Source organism: Chamaea fasciata, unplaced genomic scaffold (assembly GCF_029207755.1).
Source record: "Chamaea fasciata isolate MVZ Bird 193981 ecotype frontalis unplaced genomic scaffold, bChaFas1.0.hap1 SCAF_4, whole genome shotgun sequence".
In the NCBI taxonomy this organism is placed as follows: Eukaryota; Metazoa; Chordata; class Aves; order Passeriformes; family Sylviidae; genus Chamaea; species Chamaea fasciata.
In genome coordinates this window covers 12,270,992-12,293,077 of record NW_027094089.1, presented here as the reverse complement: position 1 = coordinate 12,293,077, position 22,086 = coordinate 12,270,992, and the positions used below count along the sequence as shown (strand labels likewise).

Sequence of the window (22,086 nt, the reverse complement as noted above, 5' to 3'; positions counted from 1 at the left end):
ACAACACCGGTCCGGAGTGCGGGCGGGCAAAACACCCGCGGGAGGGCGGAGCCGCCGCTGCCGCCGCCGCAGCGCCCCGACGCTCGCTCGGAGCAGTGACCGCCCGGCCACGTCGCCCTCGCAGCTGCCTCCCGCAGGCCGCCCGGCCCTTGTCCAACCCGCATCCGCCTCCGCTCCCGGCGGCTGCGGCTCTCCCTTGTCCCCGCCACAGCGGCGGCGGCCCCAGCGCCGGGGAGGCCTCAGCCCCCCGTCCCCAGTGGTGCTGAGCCCAGAGGTCCCGTCAGTGTGCCGGTGATTATGCGTGGTCTGCCGCGGACGCTGTATCTCTCCTTCCGCTGATGCCCCCGCTGTCCCCCGCCTAGGTTAGAGCAGGCTGAGCGCCAGCTCCTCTGGAAGTCTTCAGTAATGTATTTCCTCAGCGGCTGGCCCAAGAGGCTCTTGTGTCCTCTGGAGTCCTTGGAGCAACCGCTTCACATCCAGACGGATCCCCAGAGAGCTTTCTTCGCAGTTTTGTTCCCATCTCAGCTAAGCATCTGGTACTGCAGAGTGAGTATCCATCGTTTTATAAGCTCTCGGACCCTGCTCTCCCAGCTGAAAAGACTTGTCGTCTGCTATTTTTTTTTTTCTTCTTCCAGGAACCGTTCTAAAATTTGATGCCAACTTTATAGGGTATTCCAGTATTTGTGAAACTGAGCGGTTATCCACAGTATTCAGTGATAGCAGTATAGTCTTGAGAAAATATGCAACGTCAATCTGCTTGCATTTAACACCGGTTTTTCCTAAAAAGTGAGACTTCCAAGCAACTTTTTGTTTTTTGAGACTACATTCTGCTTGTGCTTAACATAAGGAGTATTTGTAGCTGTGTGGGAATTTTTGCCTATGTGCTTCATGTCTTTCACCTTTGTATTTTCTGTGTTTTATATAAGGGAACATATGAATATAGGATATATAAAACAGTCTTTGTAAAGCACGGAACAAATGCTATTACTACCCGGGATGTTATAACACTGAAGTTCACAAACTTTTCTTTTTATGGAAAGTTTAAAAGTTTTGTGGCTCTAGCAGAAGACTAGTCATGGCTTTTGCATGGGAGGTGCTGGTATAGCTTTATCTAGTTTGAAACTGTGTGAATAATTGACATTAAGTGCCTTGCTTTTAATTCACGTTGTATTAGTAGCAAAAATGCTGTTTGTCAGTTTGGTTTGATGCAGTCAATGAAAACTGTGATACTGACTTTAAATTTTGGATCCTTTTAAATACTGCCTAGATTATACCCTGAATCTGTCTATAAATATCTCTAGAGCCAGGTGGTTTATAGAGTTCATCTCAGATTACCAGGGAAAACCAACAGTCTAGTTTTAGAAAGCTGATACTAAAAGATGTCAAATGACAGTCATAGCCTTAAAATCTTGTTTTAAGTTACACAGAGATTTCATCACGTTATGTTTTATTGTGCACAGTAAGGCTGTTCACTATTTCCTGGCTGGGGTGCTGGTGCTGTTTTCTGAACCTTGGCAGGTACCCAGCTAGCACATAATCAGCCCAGTAATGCTGTGTGAACATCATCATCTGGCCTCTGTTTTCTCAGGTTTGGGCACACGGTGTGTATAAAGTGCGCACTTTTTAGCTTTTGCCAGTTGTTAAACCTGTAGTTGTAGTCTGTCAGCCCAGCAGAACTGATCTTTTCCATGGAAAGACATAGAAAACAACAGGCTCACAAAATGCTTCACAAGATGTGCCCTGTTGTCTAAAAATGCAGTTTACTTTATGGTCTGTTCTCAAGGACGAGGTTCATTAGCTTGCACGCTTGGACTTGTTTTGAAATGTTAAACATTGTGTGACTAGCTACAGACAGAGCACTAAAAGAATTCACTTGGTGCAGAAGAGTTGACTAAACTCATTGGTCATTAATATTTTTAAAATAGACTTTGATTCAGTTTGCAGTGGGTGCTTTTAAGAAAGGTGCTGACTTTCCCAGGCCTGACTGCTGTCTGATCTTAAGCTGAAAAACGTGTTACAGTCTAATGGCCTCTGTGGACAACTGGCTGTTATCAAAAACCTGGAAGAATAAAGGTTTTGGTCAAGGTAATTTTTAAAGAGAATTTTTTGCATTATTTTTATGTATATAGCTGGGGTCCTGAATGTGGTTTGTTGGCTTTTTTTCCCCCAGGCTTTTCTTTTTTTCAGTTTCTTGTTTGTTTTTGAAGGAGAATCTTAAAATCATATGTTTGAACTTCGATAAAATTACTGCATTCTGGAAAATGTTTCCATTTGTCAGAAGTATAGTCTTTGGAACAAGGATACATTCTAGTCAGGTTGCTAACTAACTTGATTTCTTGTGGCAGAAAAGCCTTCAGGCTGGTGTTCTTGTTAAGACTTGTTACAATCTCAGGTAAATATCAAGGGTTTCTTTTAAAAATGAGGTGATGAGGCTGGGAAGGTTCTGTTTGGAAATTTTCAAAAACTGGGTTCTTTGGAATGCTTCCAGGTGTGTGAGTTTACAATCCAGTATGTGTATTTTTAAGGTGACATGGTAATGTTTAAAACTACTTTTCACCTACTGTGTGCTAAGAGCTAGTGGAACTAAGGGAAGTTGATCCCAGAGTCTGGATTGTTTCCTGTTTTGCAGTCAATATAGGTATTAAGACTCAAAACCAGGTAACTGGTGTTGAAAAAAAACAGATGAAATTCTGCTAGTGTTTTTGAACCAAAAAGTTCTTGACTATTTTACGTGTTAGGAGAGATTGGATTGTGGGTAGAGAAGACGACTCAGGTGAATGATTTTGGTCATGCACCAGTACTGGTGAAAGGTTATTGAGCACAGATATGTTGACATTCATTTATGAATTATATGCATGTGCTACTGTACTAGTATACACATTATCAAGCATACAAAACATAGTCTAATTTTATTTCATCTGTTTAGAAGGGACCTACATTGGTCACCTGGTCCAACTGCCTGACCGATTCTGGGCGACTAGAAGTTAAATCATATTATCAAGAACATTATTTGTATGCTCTTATACACTAGTAGACTCTGAGCATGAACCACGTCTCTTGGGTGCCTGTTCCAGAGTTTTAAAAGGAATGAAAAAAAAAAATGAGGTAACACCAAAATGAACATATTTTAAATATTTTACATTATTTTATTTTTCAGTGGTACAAAAATCCTTTCTTGCTCCCCATTGGATTCTGTTTAAATAAGCCCCATTGTGGAGACCTCCGCTCCAAGCATTTTCCTTAAATCAGAAGTTTTAGGTCTACATACCGCAGATGATTCCTTGACACTTAAGAGCCTGCATAACTATTTTCATTGATAGCATGGGAAAGGTTGTCAAACATTTTCATTCAGGTAGTTTTAGGTACTTGGATGCTTGAATTGAGAAACATCAATGAATGATAGAACCTTTCTGAATTGCTGTAATGAGATAATTGCTGTTTAATAGATTGACTTGGGAACTGAAGATGAGGTTTCACGATGCAGCTGTGCAGTCCTATGTGTCATGATCTTTCCTGCTTGCACCTCTATTTTAATGGAACTTATGGTGGACTAGTGATGTCTTTTTAGAGGGGTGTTAAGCTTAATGAACAAATAGAAGCCTGTTTATGTAGCTAATGAAAGGATCAAAGAACATTTTGTGAGCCCTTTGATACTAAGAGTAGCTTGTCCCATCTGCTCATTCAGAGGAGAACTCTTGATTACCTATATGCTTCTCAGCTTATTATTTTTATTTATTCTTGTTTTTTAAACTTGTGGTCTTGTTTCTTTTTTTCTAATGATCTGATGCTGAGTCAAAACAGCTGAATGAACTAAAATAAGCTTTGGGAAAGCATGCATGTCAGAATCCTAGATTGTCAAATAGTTGGTGTACACTTTAAGTGCTGAGTAAGTTGATATTCAGACAGCTCTCACAGCTCTCTCATATGTGCTCTTCAGTCTGTAGCTGTTGCCATATTAGAGTTGAAGTCAACCTGTGCTTTAAATCTAAGCATACAGTAGGGCACTGGGCTTCTGTTGGGGAAGTGATCTCTGTAACCTGGAATTTTGCCTAATAAAAGGAGTTACTTGTGACACAGTGCATAGAGTTCATAAAATATATGAATAAATACATTAAAATTATCTGCAGTTGTTTCTGTAGTCTTTTTTTACTTACAAGGGCTGTTGAAAAGAAATGTTTTCACTATGCTTTCAAGATTATGTTTTCATCTCAGAACTGTAAGCAGAATAATTTATAGAATTATAGTGCATGGCTTTTTCTTAATAGAATTGCATACAACATCTGGAGGCTTTTTATCTAGAATTTGATTGCAGAATGGGACCACAAATATCTTGATATAAGTGGTTGTGTTGTCTATGTATTGGGAATGATATAATACAGATAGCATCAGTGCAAGTTAAGATATCCTACTGCTTCTGCTGTGTTTTCTTCCTTAGTCGTTTAACCCCCGAAATGCTGATCTCTTATTTATGCCCTTTAGATGCTTGTCTGAGAAGGCCATTTCTTCCTACTTGTCAGTAACAGTTACAATTGAGCTGTTGCTTCTGTTAAAAAGATGCATTTGTGATTACATAATGAAACAAGTGTTACACTGACTAATTTATCTAACAAAATCCAAAATTGTTACGTGGTTATTCGGAGGACTTACAAGCTTTCAGTGTTGCCTGTATTATAAAATAGATGACCCCTGAAAGCTCTGTCATAATTACCTGCATGAAGGGAAAAGGCATTCTCAGTTACGACTTTTCAATGTCCAGTTAGTTCCACGTAATAGAAAACCAAAGGTGTCTAGAATATGCCTTTGCTTTTTAGCAGCATTTTTGACCAGTAAGTTAGCTGAAAATTTTCACTTGGGAGAGGTAGTGGTTGGCAATTCTGCACTTTGGTTTTCTGAATTTTTTCACAATAGCCATGAAGCACACAACTGGAAGCTATGTCTGCTCTATTGGGTCAATACTCTTTTGATTCTAAGCTTTCCAAACACTTCCAGAATTAAATTAAAGGAATTATGGTTTTATAATTAAACTTGCCTTTAGAAATTAATTTGTCGCCACCTTGTATCTCTGTTACTGACAAAATGGCCTTTTGTGGTCTATTTATATGAATTTTTTTGTTCCTTATGCAGACATGCTAGCTTTTATTAGTTTCTAATTTTACAAAGCTTCAGCATTTAAAGTGAAGCACAGACCGTATAATGACAAAATAAAGTCCACAGTGTCACCAGACTTTTGTTCTGTTCTGCTTTCTCCCAGACTTATCTTTGTCACTTAGATCATAAGCTCATCTGAAGAGCATTTTTGTGTTATGCCTACAGCCTAATGAAGCATTGAAGCATTTGGCGTATAAAACTAAACAGAACATTTGTGTTTGTCAAAGAAATTGCTTCTTTATCCTCCTATGAGATGGATTTTTGTTGTCTAGAATAATACTCTTTTTAAGGTTACATTTCTTATTTTTATTTTCACCATTTTTCTTATACTGTACGCATCCACTGCCACAGCTCCTTTTGTAACTGAGTGGCAGCTTCTGTTTTGCCTGACCTTATATCCCTCCTGAAAGGCAAATCGTACCATATCAAAATGCTAGATTTTCTTTGCAGCATATTTAAAAATGCTAGATATGCTTCTCACCTATTTTGAGGAACTTTTTTTAATGTTTAATTGCAATTAGAATTAAGACTTGCTTAGTCACTTCTTCCTTAACAAATGAAGGGGTTTATTTCTTCCTCTACACAAATTTTTTACTTCTTTTTAAACAACTCTTTATTTGTTAGGTACTTTGCTATGTTTCTGGAATCTAGTTTCTCCTAAAGCTGTGATTCTACCATTAATATATCAGCAAGTGGATTTTAAGCATTTTAAAGAAGAAGGATAAATATATTGGCTTACTTGAGACAGTGTGTGTAATTCATTAATTGAGCTTAACTATATTTCCTTATAATTTTAGTAGGTGCATGCACAAGTGTAAAAAATAAAACTCATGGAATTTTAATGAAGTTTATATGGAGATTTGGGTGTTTTTTTAACAGAAAAAAAGGTAAAGATTTAAGGAAAATTCTGATTAATAGAATCTAGACCCCTGCTGTTTCTATACAGAGTATGAATTAAATATATAAAACTAACAAGAGGAGAGTATCTAACTAACTAGCCTCCCCTTCTTTTCCTGGTGATTTTTTTTGGTGTTTCTTTTGTTTTGGTGTTTGGTTTTGCTTTTTTGTTTGCTTTGGTTCTGGTTTTATATGTTAAAATGTATGTTCAGTGGTTTGCTGTGCTTGGGTCAAGTACTTATGTTGATATATATTCCTGTTTACAGAAATATTCCTGTGCCATTATACATTTTCAGTCACTTTAGATATAATAAATTACTTCAGATGTAAAATCACCATTTCTCATGCGTAAGTAGAGCAGGATCTTGAGCTGTCCTTCTATCTTTGTTAATCCAGACCATTCACACATCTGTGGAGACTTTTAAACGAAGGGAAATTTGTGTGCTAGGGTTTTCCTCATGTCTGAATTAATGCTTTTGAGCTGTGGAGTATGTAGAAATGAATAGTATCAGTGTAGTAATTCCTCTTTTAACCTCTAGCTAGGTAGCATTTGTGACCTATTTAATTTGAGGTGGGTCTGCTTTCTATTAAGAAGCTACTTAAACTACAAAGAAATAACATTAGGAGTTCAAGCAATCATTTTTAACTCCTTAAGTCTTCATCTGTGAGGCACAAAGCCTAGAAATCAATTTGTATAAGTTTTGTACCTGATGTATATGTAGAATGTTCTTCCAGCTTTGAAGGTGTAAGCAGCTTTCTTGTGAAGCAATGTCACAAGAATCCTAAGCTATAAATACTGTAATTATATTCTGTAAGAGTAGCGATATAGAAAGAAAATTGTATTACTGAGTTTTTAGTTTTGCCAGCTGCTAAAATGCTTCAGGCATGGAAGTGCTTTAAGAATGATCTCCAAGTTTGCACTAATGATAATTGGTAATACAGATTACCAAGACACTACTTTTTCTCGATATATCCAAGGCTGATAGGGTGGATCTAAGCAAATCAGTGAAAGGCTGTGTAGTTCTTTAAGAACAATCAACAACAATCTTTTAGTAAGAATAATTAGTTATCTATTTAATGTTAGATAATTTGATGCTAAAGAAGCCGCACAAATTGAAAAAGCTGGAGCAAATAGTTCTTAGTGCTTGTTATACTTCATAAATGTTTAACTTTATTTTTGGTAATTCAGTTCTGTGTGGGTGTGAAATTTAAAGAATAATGCTGTTAGCAGCACACCAAGTCATACTGTGAATTTACCAAGGCTAAGGCTGCCCATATGATACAAATTCAGCTTGTTATTTACATGCATGATGACAACATTTCATTGCTTTGTTTTATACTATTTAAAATTACTCATACTTTAAAATTAGGGGTTTCATAGCTCTACTTTTTCTGAAAGGAAATGGAACAAAGTGATTCCAAATAGGGTGGTAGGAGATACTTACCAAATTCTGGAGTGATGAACACTCAGAAGATTTGTGAGTAGTATTAATGCTTTTACATTTGTTGTACTGCTCCTGCTGGTCCATCAAGAAAGTCAAGAACACTAGTAAACTTCCGTCACTGTGGTTGTAGTCATGGTTGGGAAGCTTTGCCTAGTGGTATTATGGTTAATTTCAGTAAAATGAGTGATTGCTCTATATCCTCTTGGTTCCCTTTCAGTGTGCTTTTTCTGGTACAATGTTTGATGCTCCAAATCTGAATAACTGAAATTGATGAAGTTAGGGCAGCAATATGGTATGAAGATGAGGGGTAACTTCTTAGACAAAACAAAAAGTGTGTCCTGATTAGTTTAACTTCCACCTCCCAGTGTTGAAAGATAATGGAAGGGGAAATGCCCATCTAAGCTGAAAACCATTATTGATTCAAGAGCAAGAAAATAGAAACAGTTGTGCAATATATTTAAGGAGAATGAATGTTTTTTAGCACCCAGGCAAGGACAGGTAACTTTGCATTAGGTTTTTGTGTTGCAGCTTTCGACTGCATTAGTGAAAGAGAATGAAGACCTTGGTGCCTGTAGTAGCTTTGTCTGGTCTTCATCACCCCAAAGCTTTTCTCCCTTCCCAGAAGGAAAGGTGATAATGGGTGCACCTCATTACTTGCAAAATTCTTCCAGCTAACTGTAGAGGTGGATTTTCAGCAGGTCCTGACAACCTGTTCTAGAAAAAAAATTTCCTGATTATCATTCTCTTTAATACAATGGCCCGCCCATTTAGTAGAAGCTAAGCAAATGGACTGTACCAAATATTCTATAGAATATTTCATCCTAATTCATTTGACAGTCCTTGTCATTATAGGAGCCTGTTTGAGGTGGGTCTGTTCATTTTAAGCATAAGTCACGCTTTATCTAAATTGAAACTGCTTCTGTATTCTGTAATGAGTCCTGACTGTGCAGTTAAATATTTTATTTAAATGTGCTGGGTTTGGAAGAGTAAGATTAGGAATGACAGTGTGGCAGCAGTTCTCCATAGACTTTCTTTAAAAGTACCGTTTTCTAATTGACTGTCAAATATGTATCAATTTTTTTAACCTACTTCAAGGAAAACATGTAGCTGTTAAGGAGACGTAGGTCTTTACAGGGATAGCACAACATAAGAAACATCCCATGCCTTCTAAATATGAGATGTAATTATTTATATTTTTTGTCTTCCAGCCAAGTGTATTAATCGTAAGCTACAAGGAACTTTCAAAAGCAGCTTCTCAGTTTGGACCTTATAAACAAGCAGAATGGCGGCCTGACAGCACAATGATAGCTGTTTCAGTAAGTAGAATTTTTCCTTCTTACTCCGGTTGAACTACTGCAAATACTAATTTGTGCAAACACAGATTTTGTGCTAATACTAACTTGCAGATTGTAAATACGTTTAATTGATACATATCTTGTGAAAATATGTAATAGTACCAAGGAATTTTTAGACAATAGAAGCTTTCTTTTGTGTTCATTAATTTTTCCGTGTAAGAATGAACTATTTCTAATGAACAATTCTTTGTCTTAAAGCAATGGTTAGATGTATTGGAAGGAATTGATACAATGTGTCGTTACTTTAGTGATCTGGTAACAAATAATATGGTAATGTAAAGTTAGGTGAATGAAAGAAATAGTTGTGGACTTAAGTGACATAATCATATTTAACTTGATAAATAGGGTTTAAAGGTGGGTCTTAAAGAGATGAAACTGGTCTTACTACTGGCTTTTGGTGTTTAAAAAAAATTGCAAGTCCCTGAGAACACAGAAACAAGGGCAGTGGTAAGTGGTACATGAACTCTTCTGTTTAGAATCTTAGAGATGAGGTCTTGTCTCCCATGGAAATTAAATCTTCTTTCATGGCTGGTGCTGTGTTCACAGCACTTTGGACTGTTTTCGCAGCAGTATTTAAGGTTTGAGGTGCAAGGCAAATATAAGAAAGTTGAACTACATTTTATAAGAGTTGCAATATGGGATGATCCTCTTGGTATCTTTTGGTCAGGTCTTAACATTAGGACCAGGTCTTAAATTTGATGTTATCTTAGTGGAAAACAGCAGATGATTTATGGAGGAGTTCATGTCTCTAGTAATATCATGATAATCCTAAATCAGCTAAGCTTTCTATGGTCCAGTTTTCTCTTGCATAATGCAAGTTAATGCAAGTAAGTAGTCTAAAATGTTTAAATTGCCTAAAAGTATCTCACAAAATCAGTATCAGTCAAGTATTCCTGTTAGTGCCAGATTATATTCTCAGAGACTACTAATAATTATCAATAAAGTCGGAAATATTTCTGTAATTTTTGCTATGAATTGAAAAAGAATTCTTCAATTTTATATTGCAGCATGTCTATCCAAACACATTTTAATTAAACCTTTATGTAGTAGTTTAGAGGAAATTTGAATTTTTATATTTAATGACTTTGCGTATTGTGGGTTTTTTTCCTGAGATGTTGTGATCCATTTGCTCAAGAGACCTTGTGGTTTAGCTGACAGTCAGATAACCTTTAGTTTCTGCAACTTCGGTCACTGCACTTCGAAGTTTTTCTGCAACTAAATGCGCAGTGTTCTTTTTGGCAGATAGTGTCAGAATTTAAATGCCCATAAAGTCTCAGTTTGTAAGCTAAAGTTCTGTGAATTAGAATTCAAAATGGTCAGTGTTTATAAAATAATGAGTGTAATAAGATTAGTGTTTATAAAATAATGAGTGTAATAAGATTTCTAATATTCTTTGTGTTTCTTAGGATAATATTTCATCCCTGGGTATATGTATACAATACAGCCAAGCAGGTTTACTATGGTGATTTTAACAGAAGTTGTTTTGCAGTATACTTTAAAAAAATATATATCATTTAATTTGGAACAGTTCGTGTGTCCTACTGGAAGACCACATTTACAATATTGCTGGTTTTGTTATAGTGAGACAGGGCAGAAAGTCAGTTTTTGGAGCGTAATGCAGAAGGTGTTCCTGCAGATGTGTGGCACTCTCATCCCCAAGGAAAGTTCTGTCCAAGTGAATAGTTTACTCATTTTTCTTAACTATCACATTCAAATGAAGGAGCAATAGCAAAGCAAAATTTTAATGAAAAAAATCAGTAATTTTGAATGAATTGGCTTCACTTAATTACTGAAGTCCTGTGCAACAGCTAAAAATTTTGGTTTGAAAGCTGAGTTAGGTTATGTTTCTCCCTTGTTACTACATGTGCTCGTCAGTACTTGATTATAGTAATTTTCTGTAATAAAACTTCATGTTTAAGAAGGTGAACATAAGGCTTAGTATGCACTTATTTGCCAAGTGGTTCTTTTTTCTTTTTTCTTTTTTTCTTTTTTTCTTTTTTTCTTTTTTTTCTTTTTTTCTTTTTTCTTTTTTCTTTTTTCTTTTTTTCTTTTTTTCTTTTTTCTTTTTTTCTTTTTTCTTTTTTCTTTTTTCTTTTTTCTTTTTTTCTTTTTTCTTTTTTCTTTTTTCTTTTTTCTTTTTTCTTTTTTCTTTTTTCTTTTTTTCTTTTTTCTTTTTTCTTTTTTCTTTTTTCTTTTTTTTCTTTTTTTCTTTTTTCTTTTTTCTTTTTTCTTTTTTCTTTTTTTCTTTTTTTCTTTTTTTCTTTTTTTCTTTTTTTCTTTTTTTCTTTTTTTCTTTTTTCTTTTTTCTTTTTTCTGACATAATGATGGGGAGTGTAGTCTGGATTTTACGTCCATCAGACCAGTGATATACCATGTTTTTTGTTTCTGATAGCCCAAATATTCAGTGTCTCTATGAAAACAAATTACTTCGCAACATATGCTTTGAGGTAAATATTATTTGTACCACAGGCAGACTTTGGGCTAGTGTGTCAGGCATTGTAAAATACCTCAAGTAGCTTTAAAGGTATGCAGTTAAACAAGCTTAAGCAGTTTTCACAGTGTCACCATCCCCTAGAAATTCTGACTTCTTTTTCTTTTAGTATCTTTCGTTGCTAAACTATTGGCACATTTCCGAGGCAGATCTTATTTTTCCCCTTATATTTTGTAGTTTCTTCTTTCATATTGCTGCCTTTGTAATTTTTCCAGTGTTACTAGGGAATAATTTTTCTTGTATAGATTAGAATATACATCCAAGGTAGCTAATTCTAGTAGTAAATCAAACTTAGGAATTGGGTCAAGATGCTTCAGTATGAAGTATAAGGAGGCATTTTGGTCCTTGCCATGTTATAGGCAGTCCTCCAATACAGACTGCTGTTCAGTGTGCATTCCCATAGCTAGGCAGAGCTTTATTAAACATGGTGGCATACCAGAAACCGTGCTGTGAAATCCTCGGCAAGATTCTCAATGTTCATACTTCTGACTGTCAAAGATTAGAATGATCAGGGAATGGATTACAGTGACGGTTACTTATTTAATAAGTTTCACTCAGACATTTTTAAAGCAATGAAACCTCTGTAAATGAATATGATCAATTTTCCAGAAGTCCGTGCTTGAATGCTTCTGCATTTCATTCCCCTTTATGGAATTTGAGGTTCTATTTAGAAATGAACCTGTAACAATAGCAACTTTGTGCTTTGAGTAGTGTTCAGTAAGGCCCTTTGTACCTTAATATCAGTATAAAGATGCTTCACAGTATTGTTTTACTCTTCTTTCCAGGATAAGATAACTTACAGATTAAATATTTAATGATGTAATGGAAAGAACCTGTAAAGATGTTAGAAATGAACACGTTTCTTTATCACATAATACCTGAACATGATATTACAGCACAGAGAAAAGCTTCCATTTATTGTCACCCTGTCTCAAGCTCACCGTTATGGTTCGGATTTTATTCTTGCTTGTAAAAGATACTCACTTTGAATGAGAATGATAGTGTTTCTTGGAATTTGAAGCCAAAACACAAAATTTCTAGAGCAAAATGGTTGACTGAGGAAAAGCTGTGGCATCTACGAAATGATGCACTAAGCTAACAAGAGTGCTGCTATATTCAAAGAAATGGAAACCAATCTTGCAAAGAAATGTGAAACCATTCATTTCAGTGCTTTTTGTCTCCAGTGCTTTGGATAAATGCCCTGCCCATATTAAAATAACTGGATGGAAACTATTTAACCAAAATGCATTTAACAATTTGCCTGGAAAATAAATTCATGCTGTGAACAAATAACAATTCTTTGAACACCTAACATTATTAGTCATCTGCTTTTTTCATGCTTATGCAAGCAGCTTCTAGGTATGACTGGACCATCATGTAACTAAATGATTTCTATTTGTTCCCTGTGTGTAGTATGAAGTCGTTCTTCCAGAATGATAGCATATGGCTGGGGATTGAATTATTACAGGTGTTGTGGTAGCTAAAGATTAGTGATGTGAGGATTTTTGGAAACTACCTGGATGACCAACACTGAGAGGCAGTGCCTGAACTCCTTGCACTCAGTAGTGTCTGTATGTGTTCAAACACATGGAGAGTTTGCTCAGGTACTTCCCACCTTCTACTTTGTTTTCTGCATTAATTCATGTAGTTAGTACAAATTATTTGCCCAGGTTCTAAGTATCTGAAATAGTTGTCAGATTTTATAGATTTGTATGAATTATGGGAAAATTTCTGATGGACTTAGGCATAAACAGCATTGTTTTTCCGTTTTTTGACCTTCTGCCTAATCTGTTCACTTGGCTTTTAGGGCAGGTATGGATTTTACTTGGAATTAATATCAATGCACAGTATTTTAAATGTCTGAATTAATGTATATTTGAGTTCAATATATGAGACATACACAGAAATCACATGAGATAAACAGATTTTACTCATGCTGAGACTAGATACATATCATATCAGTATTTTCTCTTTCAGACTGCCAATGGATACATCTTGTTTTTTGAAATTCCATCAGGAAGAGACAAGTATCTTTATGATCCAATATATCCCAAGTAAGTATTTTAAACTTTGCATCCTCACAATGTTATAAAATATGACTAGACAACTCCTAAGCAGTTTTTATGACAAAAGATATTTCCTTACAAAGTATGTTTTAACATTTGAATATCTGAACCATCAGTCCTGTGAGTTAGACTCAGTGCAGGGGAGGAATTGTGTTTAATTAGATTGCTGTTAGGTCCTTAGGTCCGTCTTACAAGCTCTCAAAATCCTTAATAGCGGGGTTAAAATTGTCTAATTTTATAATTTGAGAGTCTGTTGCATTCATGATCTGTAACACGATTTAATAATTTCTTTTGAATAACTCAGTTGAAAAAATTATGTGTCTTAGGAACTATTAAGGTGCAATTCAAAAACATATCCTGTCTCCAATCTTTTTCGGTAACTTAGAGATTTTTTGAAACAGATGGGAAATAAATTCCCAATATTTTTGAAAGCAAATGGATGTTTTTGGTAAGAATGTACAGGTATTTTTGGTGCAGTGTGTTATGTTGTCAGTTTCATCTTATTTTCCTTATTGTGGATGACAGGATACATCTTAGGCATTTAAAATGTGACTGTATTTTGGGTATATTTGTGGTTGACTTAGTTGATCTTGGATTTTGCAAAATTGGGAAATGCCTATGACAAATTAAAACTTTGAGGAGTATATGTGTATGTGTCTGTGTGTTTAGATAGGCAGAATCTGTAGTTATGGGTTGGATTGAATTTGTCTTTGCAAATAATAAGACACACTCAATTTCGAATTGGCTAGAAATTTCTTCCTTTTTTAAATATATCCTTCTATATATCTTCATCATTATGATAATATTAGTCAGTTGATTTTTTTCACATTCATAAAAAGAGTTAAAGTTGAATTGTGGGTGTCTCCACATGGTCATCTCTGAGGAGCATTGGATAACCTAGGATGTCATATAAGAGGTAGACATTTTGATCTTTTTTTCTTTTCAATGTAACTGTTAAGTCATAAACATTAAAAGAAAATAAAGGTTTTTTTCGAAAGTATTTAAAATCAAAATCTGTCTTGCTTCAGAACTATGTATAGGAAGGAATTACTTAGAAGGTAATAAATGATTTCAAAGTGAATTTTACTTTATTGACTAGAAAATATTTTGTGTGTTATGGCTATAATGCATCTTTTGATCTCTGAAGTAGCCCTCAAAGCTCTGGAATTAAATGAAATTTATGGTTGCAGTTTAATTTTCTGTTTTCCAGAAACTTAAGACTAATGTAGACAAGTTATATTATTTTACATGCCTTTTTGGGGAACTGAACAATAGTTTTCAAACTGACTCTTCACATCTGGCTTAGTGTCATCAGGGTAAAAGGCAGACAACCTGCTCCTGCAACTTGTCTAAATAAATAAAGTAGTATATCCTTAGCCGTACATAATGCAGAAAACTAAGCAGTAGTTTGAGTTTTTCTTGTTCTTTCCGTGAAGTCAGGGAGGTGTTCTAATTGGCAAAATCGGAAAACTTATAGGAATATGTATAAAGCACATGGTAAAAGTTGGAAAAAGAAGCTTTGGAAAGTTTGCCTAAAGTATCACTTCTAGGAAGGCTTGATTAAGCCTTCCTACCTGTTAAGCCATCGGTGACTAACAGTGTAACTTTTACATAAAACTTTAGGCATTGATATGAATTGTTGACCTGAAAATGCATGTTTTAGTTGTTAGTTGCGTGTCGAACAATCAGGGTTTTAAAATACATATGTATAGCCCACAAAGGGCCATAATGCAAATTCTGGAGATGAGTGGGACAAGGTGTTTGTCTCTAGTGTGTTTATAATAGGTTGCTCACAGTCTCCTAAGACTAATGCGTGTGCTTACCTTTAAGAAGATGAATGATCTCACTGTATTTACTAGGATTACTAGTTTGTCTATACTTAGCCCTCAATTCTGAAAACCTAAATAAAAGTACTACTATTCTGATTGTATTAGATCAGAAGAAAGACACAGGCATTTGTGGGTGAGTTGTGCCTCCTGTGATTAACATCAAGTGACTCTTTAAGTTATTAAAATTGAATTAACTTTTTTTGCAGGTGCAGATACAGTGCACTGCCTGTAGGCAGTCTCACTAATTTACATTGTAGAGCAAATACTAGCCAGGGGGTTAATCAAACAAAAACCCTCCAATCTAAAATGAATAAGCAGACAAATGAGACCAAAAGCTTGAATTGAAACTTTTATCTTTCTTTTGACATATATTCATTTTCCAAAGGCATTATTTCATTGAAATGCTTGAATTTCACTTCTGCTGTGCTGAACAATACCAAATTAGTTTTCTTCGCTCTGAAGCCATTACAGATCAGTTAAAGGCCTTGTATATGACCTGCCTCACACTTGAAAGGGGACATCTTACTGATTCCTCTCCCCGTAACTGTGTGTTCTTGGCTCCTTCCTCTGTGTTGGCATCAGTGATCATGCAGCTGTGCCTTAAATAAAGTCGGGTTGCTGACCTGATGGGGAAACTAAACCTGCCTATCTCCCTTTTTTTACCCCTCCCTGTCCCCTGCCATGGATTCTATTGGCTTCATTTGCAAGCTGGTATTTAATAAACGGGTGGCATTAGGAAGTGGTGACCTTGAAGTAGCACTGAGTAGCTACACTGAGAAGTTGAAACATGAAGTGACTGTTCAGTGGTGCTTGTATAAATCCTATAGTTCATGGTGAAGCATTTGCTGGGAACATTTTAACTGTCATGGAGGTATTAATTAGGACTCTTCCAGTGCTGTCTTGTGTGGTTATTTACCTATGCTAGGCGAAGTGAGAGGAAGGGTGATGACTTTTGCAAAAAGTATGACCATGTCCTTGCATTAGTGAAGTGACAGCTGCTGGAAGCAAGTTGGTAAAAACTGAGACAGATGTTCAGTCATGTTCTACTTTTTAAAATTATGACCAAGTCTTAATGTTTATTAACTACCTGTATGTACTAACTTTTCATAAGCAGAAAGAAGCTTGTTCTTTAGTAGTGTTTTTTTAAATAATAGTGGCCGCTTCTGGCAGAAATACAAAATTTCAATGTCATGACTACAATGAGAAGGGGAAACCCTCTTACTACAACTTCTTCTTGAACAGAATTCTTAAGCTGTGCATGTCGATAGAACAAGGTGGTCATGCACTGGGAATACACATCTCATGAGGATGAGTAACATCCTCAGTTGTGCCAAAATACTGGTCTGGTGCAAAATTTCCTAGTTTAGTCAATATCCTGAAGTTGAATTTGAGCTAGGTTTGTTAACATGCAGGTGAAAATATTGGGAATGGTTGTGTTTAGATTCTCCTGTCAACTTAGCTCTCATTTAAACAAAATGTGCATGTTTTTACCGTAAATGAAAGAAAAAGTGGGTAGTCAGAAAAGCAAGTAATTAGGTGTATGATAGATAATTTCTTGACTTCAGTAGTTTTTCGCAGTCTTCAGGATTGGGGCCCTGGTAAGTGAAGTAAAGTAACTTCATGTGGTATTGGTACTTTTTAAATAACTGCTTTAAAATTAGCTTGGTAATGGATTAGCTTTGATTTGAAGAAAAGGATCAAATGAGTTGCTGAAAGTCACAAGTCATTTGTCTGTATGGGAGGGGATGTTTGTGGTGAAAATGTCCTTCCAATTTATAGTTACTTTTATACAGAATTATTACTATATGTAGCTGTTGAACGAGGTGGTCCAGAAGAGCTTGCCTGTATTTGGTGTTAGTTAGCTGAACTATTCCAGCATACAGCTATTGTGTAAACTGTAATTGCACTTATTGTTCTTTATTGATCCGATTTAAACAAAATGCTTCAAGGTTGAAAGCAAAACAAAACTGTATTAGAAGTAACAGAAACACTTGTGCTGTTTATAACTCAATATGCATTGTAGTGTATGTAATCACAAGATGATTTATTTTCAAGGCCAAGTCTTTTTTTCTCAGTCTAATCACCACATGTTTAGTAAGAGAGCTCAAGTATGAATTGAGGCTAAGATGTCATCCTGTTTGAATGCCAGAGTCTTTGCTTTTCCTTATCTTTCAGTATTATGAAATACAGAGATTTTGGAAAGTAATGTTAAGTGAACTTCCCCTGCACCCTGCTATTGTTTGTTTTAAACCAGGCAGAATCAGAGCCTAGGAAAATTGATTTCCTGTTTAAAAATGCACATTTGGCATAATTTCCTTCTTTTCGTATCAACCAATTGTAATGGTTGTTATATTCTCAAATTTGGTGTTTTAATGAAAGTACTGAAATCCAAAATTAACATTTGTGGCTGGAGCCCACAAAACTGTTGAAGTTTGCTATGTTAGTAACTGAGGACATACCTCTTATGAAATTCAGAATATGTTAAATACTTTGAGAAGATCTAGTGGGAAATACTTCTTAAACACTATTTTATACCTTTAGAGATTTAATCTGTATAAAATCTACTCATGTAGGTGTGGTAGGAGTTAGTCAACTAACCTGTTCAGTATTATGCGTATTATATGTAAAAAACTGTTACCGGATTTATATGATAAAAAAGTGCTCATGTTATAAGTACAACATATAAATATTTTTATATATATATATAAAGGAATCTTTTCCTTTTTATTGCTGTAATCCATTGTTAGTTTTTTGTCAAATTGTGATATTTTAGGTGTGTAGTCTTTCTGTCAAAGAAAATATTTCTGGCACTGTTGATATTTGGCTAGGAATTGCCAGTCTGTTCTTGAAGTGAACTGTCATTCATGCTTAATGAAAACTTACAGTATCCTGCTGAATTTGTGATGCTAAAAACAGGAGGAAAAAAGCAGTAATTGTATGGTGTTAGTTTTTTTTTTAATTGAGCCAGAGTAGTCTGCAGTTTCATTCCAGCTCTTGGATGCTTTGCGCCAGTTCAGAGCAGATTTGAAGAGAATCAGGACTGGCCATTAGCTCATATTCTGGGATATTTTCCTACAGTGAGCATAAGTATAAAGTCCTGCTTCAAATAGTTCAGTCTGGTTTTACTGCCCAATTACTAAAGTAACAAGACAAAACATGAAAAATAATGTATGTAAGGTAAGATTGTAGCATGTTAAAATAAAATTTATCTCTGCCTGTGATTGCTTAAGGAAAGTGACAGTGCATATAAGCAAATTAGTAGCTTTGTAGGCTGTGGCAAGGTACAGTGGTAACTTTTTGAGGAGTTTCCAAATGAATTTGTCTAACTGTTTTTATGTTTGACAGTGAAGAGATGAGTAACACCATCATTGTAGAGGCTTCTCTGTACTGAACTGATCGTTGTTTCTGTGTAGAGTTTTGCCAAGGAAAGTAACTGAAGGGGTTTTTAGCTTGAAAAGCATGTGTGACATAGTGCTGAAGATATTTTTGCCTCTCTAAAAAGACAAAATCGAAAAACTTTACATGGAAATTGGAGAGTCTTTTGTGTCAGGTTTCTTCATATCCTCAAGTGGTGCCTGCATTTGGGGAGTGATATGAATGTTGTGTAAATTTAGAATGAGACCTCAATGGTGTAGATTATTAAGTCTCTGAAAGTGACTTAAAAATTAAAGTTTTTATCTAACCAGTATGAATATGTAAAGAAACTAGTTTATATGCTGATTTACAATATTGTATAGTTGCTTATAAACCTGATTACTCTATTCATGTCTTCCTCTTTCTGGCATTTTTAAAAGCTGTCTCCTTTTCTATAGCCTGATGGTTTACAGGTGCCATAAATTACCTCATCAGTGGACTTTTTCTTCCTGATTTAACAGATTAGTATGAAGATTAGTATGTACAAAGGTTCTGAACTTCAAACTCTAAGAGTAATCAATGAGGCGCATGGTTAATTAACTTACTAGGTTAGTTTTTGGTCAGAATTAAGGTTCTGCTGAACTTCACCATTGTGGTTTTCCCTGTAAGATTTTGGCATTGTTTGGAAAATGTATCTTTAAAACTAGATTAGTTGAAGAACTTTTATTAACCATTATGGCACTTGAAAACTCTTGATGTTGTTCAAGAGATTTTAACCTCTTAATGTTAGGGAAATTTAGGTTGAATGTTAGGAAATTTTTTTTTACTGAAAGAGCGATAAAGTAGTGGAATGGCCTGCCCAGGGAGGTGGTGGAGTCACCATGTTTAAAAAAAGATTGGATGTGGCACTCAGTGCCATGGTCTAGTTGAGTTGTTAGGGAATGGATTGGACTCGATGATATTGAAGGTCTCTTCCAACCTAGTTATTCTGTGGTTCTGTAACTGTTGTCAAGAGATCTTTGCAACTGAAATAATAATTTGGTAAACCATCTAGCTTTTTTATTTGAACAGTTGATTCATATGCTAGCTAGCTGCTTCTTTTCGCAAATTGCAGAAATCTGCCACTACCCAAGTGTGTAGTAAAGGCTGTACTAAGAATTACTTTTCTAAGCACTTATTCTTAATAGCTGTTACCATAAACTCACTTTAATTTTCTTGGTGCAGCTATTGCCAATCTGTATGAATACAGCTCTGCATCCAGCCAGACGTATTTAATGCTCAGCTGGTGGCTGCCTGCAGTGTGTGGTGGAGAGATGCAGGTTTAGGGGTGAGAAGATGCTTGTTGCATGAAAATCACAGTTCACAGGTGATGATGCAGGCTCTTTGAATCAATTTATAAAAAAATGAAGTCCTCAGCTTTTCAGTGTAAACATTAACTGAAAGTGTTCACATGAACCATTGTAAAATGGTTAGTAAACATTGTGTAATAGTGCTAATGCAATGATAATGGCTGTTGTCAGGTTTTTATGCCTTCTTACCTTCAAGAAGAGCAACTTGGGGTTCTTGGTGATATAAATTATTTTAGAAACACTGCCCTGTGTTATATAAATATTGCCATTAATAACTGAAATATCATGATTTTTAATCTTCTTCTTGTCCCTTTCCTCCTACTCCAGCTACTACTGAAGAAGCCATTTTATCAGGAACAACTAAGGATATCATAGCCCAAAAGTAGTATAAAAGTATTTTACCTTGTTTGTATCAAGCAGTTGTTCTAAAAATAATTTTTAATTGTCTGAAGTCTTTCATATTTTTTTCAATGAAATGTCTCCATTACCTCTCATTAATTCTATGGTTTAGCTAGTGAGAATTGATGCCTTGTTTGTTGTTTGTTTTTTAAGTAATAAATTGTTGGCCATTAGCCATAGTACTTCTTTTGAAGTACTGTATTTTTTGACTCTGAGAGCATTTCTGAATTTTTCTGAACTATTATTCAACAATAACTGTCAACTGTATTACTATGATTACCCCAAACTGTAAGTGGAAACTTAAATATGAATTTAATGCTTATTCTGTCTCCGGACTAGAGTTCTCCATTACTAAGCAGAAAACAGTGGACATTATTTTTAAATACTTAGAACAGAATTAAAAATAACATGTTACTTATCTTAATTGCAGTTATAAGGAAATCCTTAAGTCCATGCTTTCAGATTCTGTTGTAATTAACTTCTTAAGTACTTCTTAGATGCTTTTGGTAGCAGTGACAAATTAGTTTGTTATTTCTGAGTGAATTTAGTCCATGTATCATGTTGTATGACTTAAATGCTGTGCAATTAATGGAGGCCATAAATGCAGTACTGTGCACCTAGAAGAATTACCTGGCTGGTGTCCTGGTTCCTCCCTGAACTTCCCACCATTTCAGATAACAAACTTCAGTGAAATTCTTCCTATCAGTTGGGGAGTCTATCTGACTCTGCTTTTACATGGTGCTGCCTCTTTTTTCAATTTAGGATGCTTTGAAGTTTGGTGTAGCGGGCCTTTCAAAAACAGCATCCCTAATCTTTCCATGTTTTAGGTTTTCTTGGGTTGCAGATTTTCCTCAGTTCTGACAGATTTATTCACAGGCTTAATTACATTAACAGATGCCATGCAAATAGCAGTGATTATATTTGATTTAACATGCAGCTGGTCAGTCACTGGAATGTGTTCCTCTCAATTCTTGTGCAAAAGTGAGTTACCCAAAGTTTGGCTGCAACCATAGCAGATGCTGATGTGGCAATCCAGACCACACATTCTTTCCTGCTTCAGTCATCTGTATGCATTCTTTGTTTAAAGGTCAAAGGAACTCAGCCAGTAAGGCTGACTCATGCAGATGTGGACTATATGAACACATCTTACTTTTGGTAACGCCTCCCTTGCACCCATACCAGGAGTTTCTTTTTGAATTGCTGAATTAGACATAACCACAGGCAATGAATTGGAAATTGTGGCATATTAGGAGTTTCAGTCAATGTGATGTGTGGATCAACTCTGTGTGGATTGGCCCCTTGCAAGTTGGATGAAAGAACCCTTTTTGGGACAGAAATGATATTATTCCAGTGGAAAAGATAAGATGCCACAGATGGTGACCAATTTGCTAAAACTAGCTCATGAAACTGAAAATATTCAAATATTCTTGCAAGCTGTTTTTTTATCAAAGGTGTTGAAGGAAAAAAAGCCAGCCTACATTGAGACTTGAAATTTTTCTTCCTGCAAAAGTTTTCTTTTAAACCATGTTGTTACTATTCTGGCATTGTAGTTTGTAATGTGCAGAAACACTGCATTTACACTTAGTTATATACTTTGGTCAGTTATAACAGACATGTTAAGTTGTGTCTTATACCTGCCTAACTAACATTTCTGCATTACTCAACCCTTTCATCTCAGTTTAAGTCATTTGCTTGCACAATTCAGTTGTACCATTGATTGTTGGTAAAGCAGACTAATTTCATTTAGTTTGGG

The 22,086-nt window shown here is 35.6% G+C and overlaps 1 protein-coding gene across 1 annotated transcript in view; it reads left to right on the top strand.

Moving 5' to 3' along the window:
• Nucleotides 1-269: 269 nt before the first annotated feature.
• Nucleotides 270-22,086, top strand: part of RIC1 (RIC1 homolog, RAB6A GEF complex partner 1) — a 44,049-nt gene continuing 22,232 nt past the window's right edge. Inside the window, exons 1-3 of the mRNA XM_066180852.1 lie at nucleotides 270-546; nucleotides 8,699-8,806; nucleotides 13,314-13,390. Of these exons, the coding sequence (XP_066036949.1) occupies nucleotides 406-546; nucleotides 8,699-8,806; nucleotides 13,314-13,390 (326 nt within the window). The 5' untranslated portion in view covers nucleotides 270-405. The remainder of the gene's footprint in view (nucleotides 547-8,698; nucleotides 8,807-13,313; nucleotides 13,391-22,086) is intronic.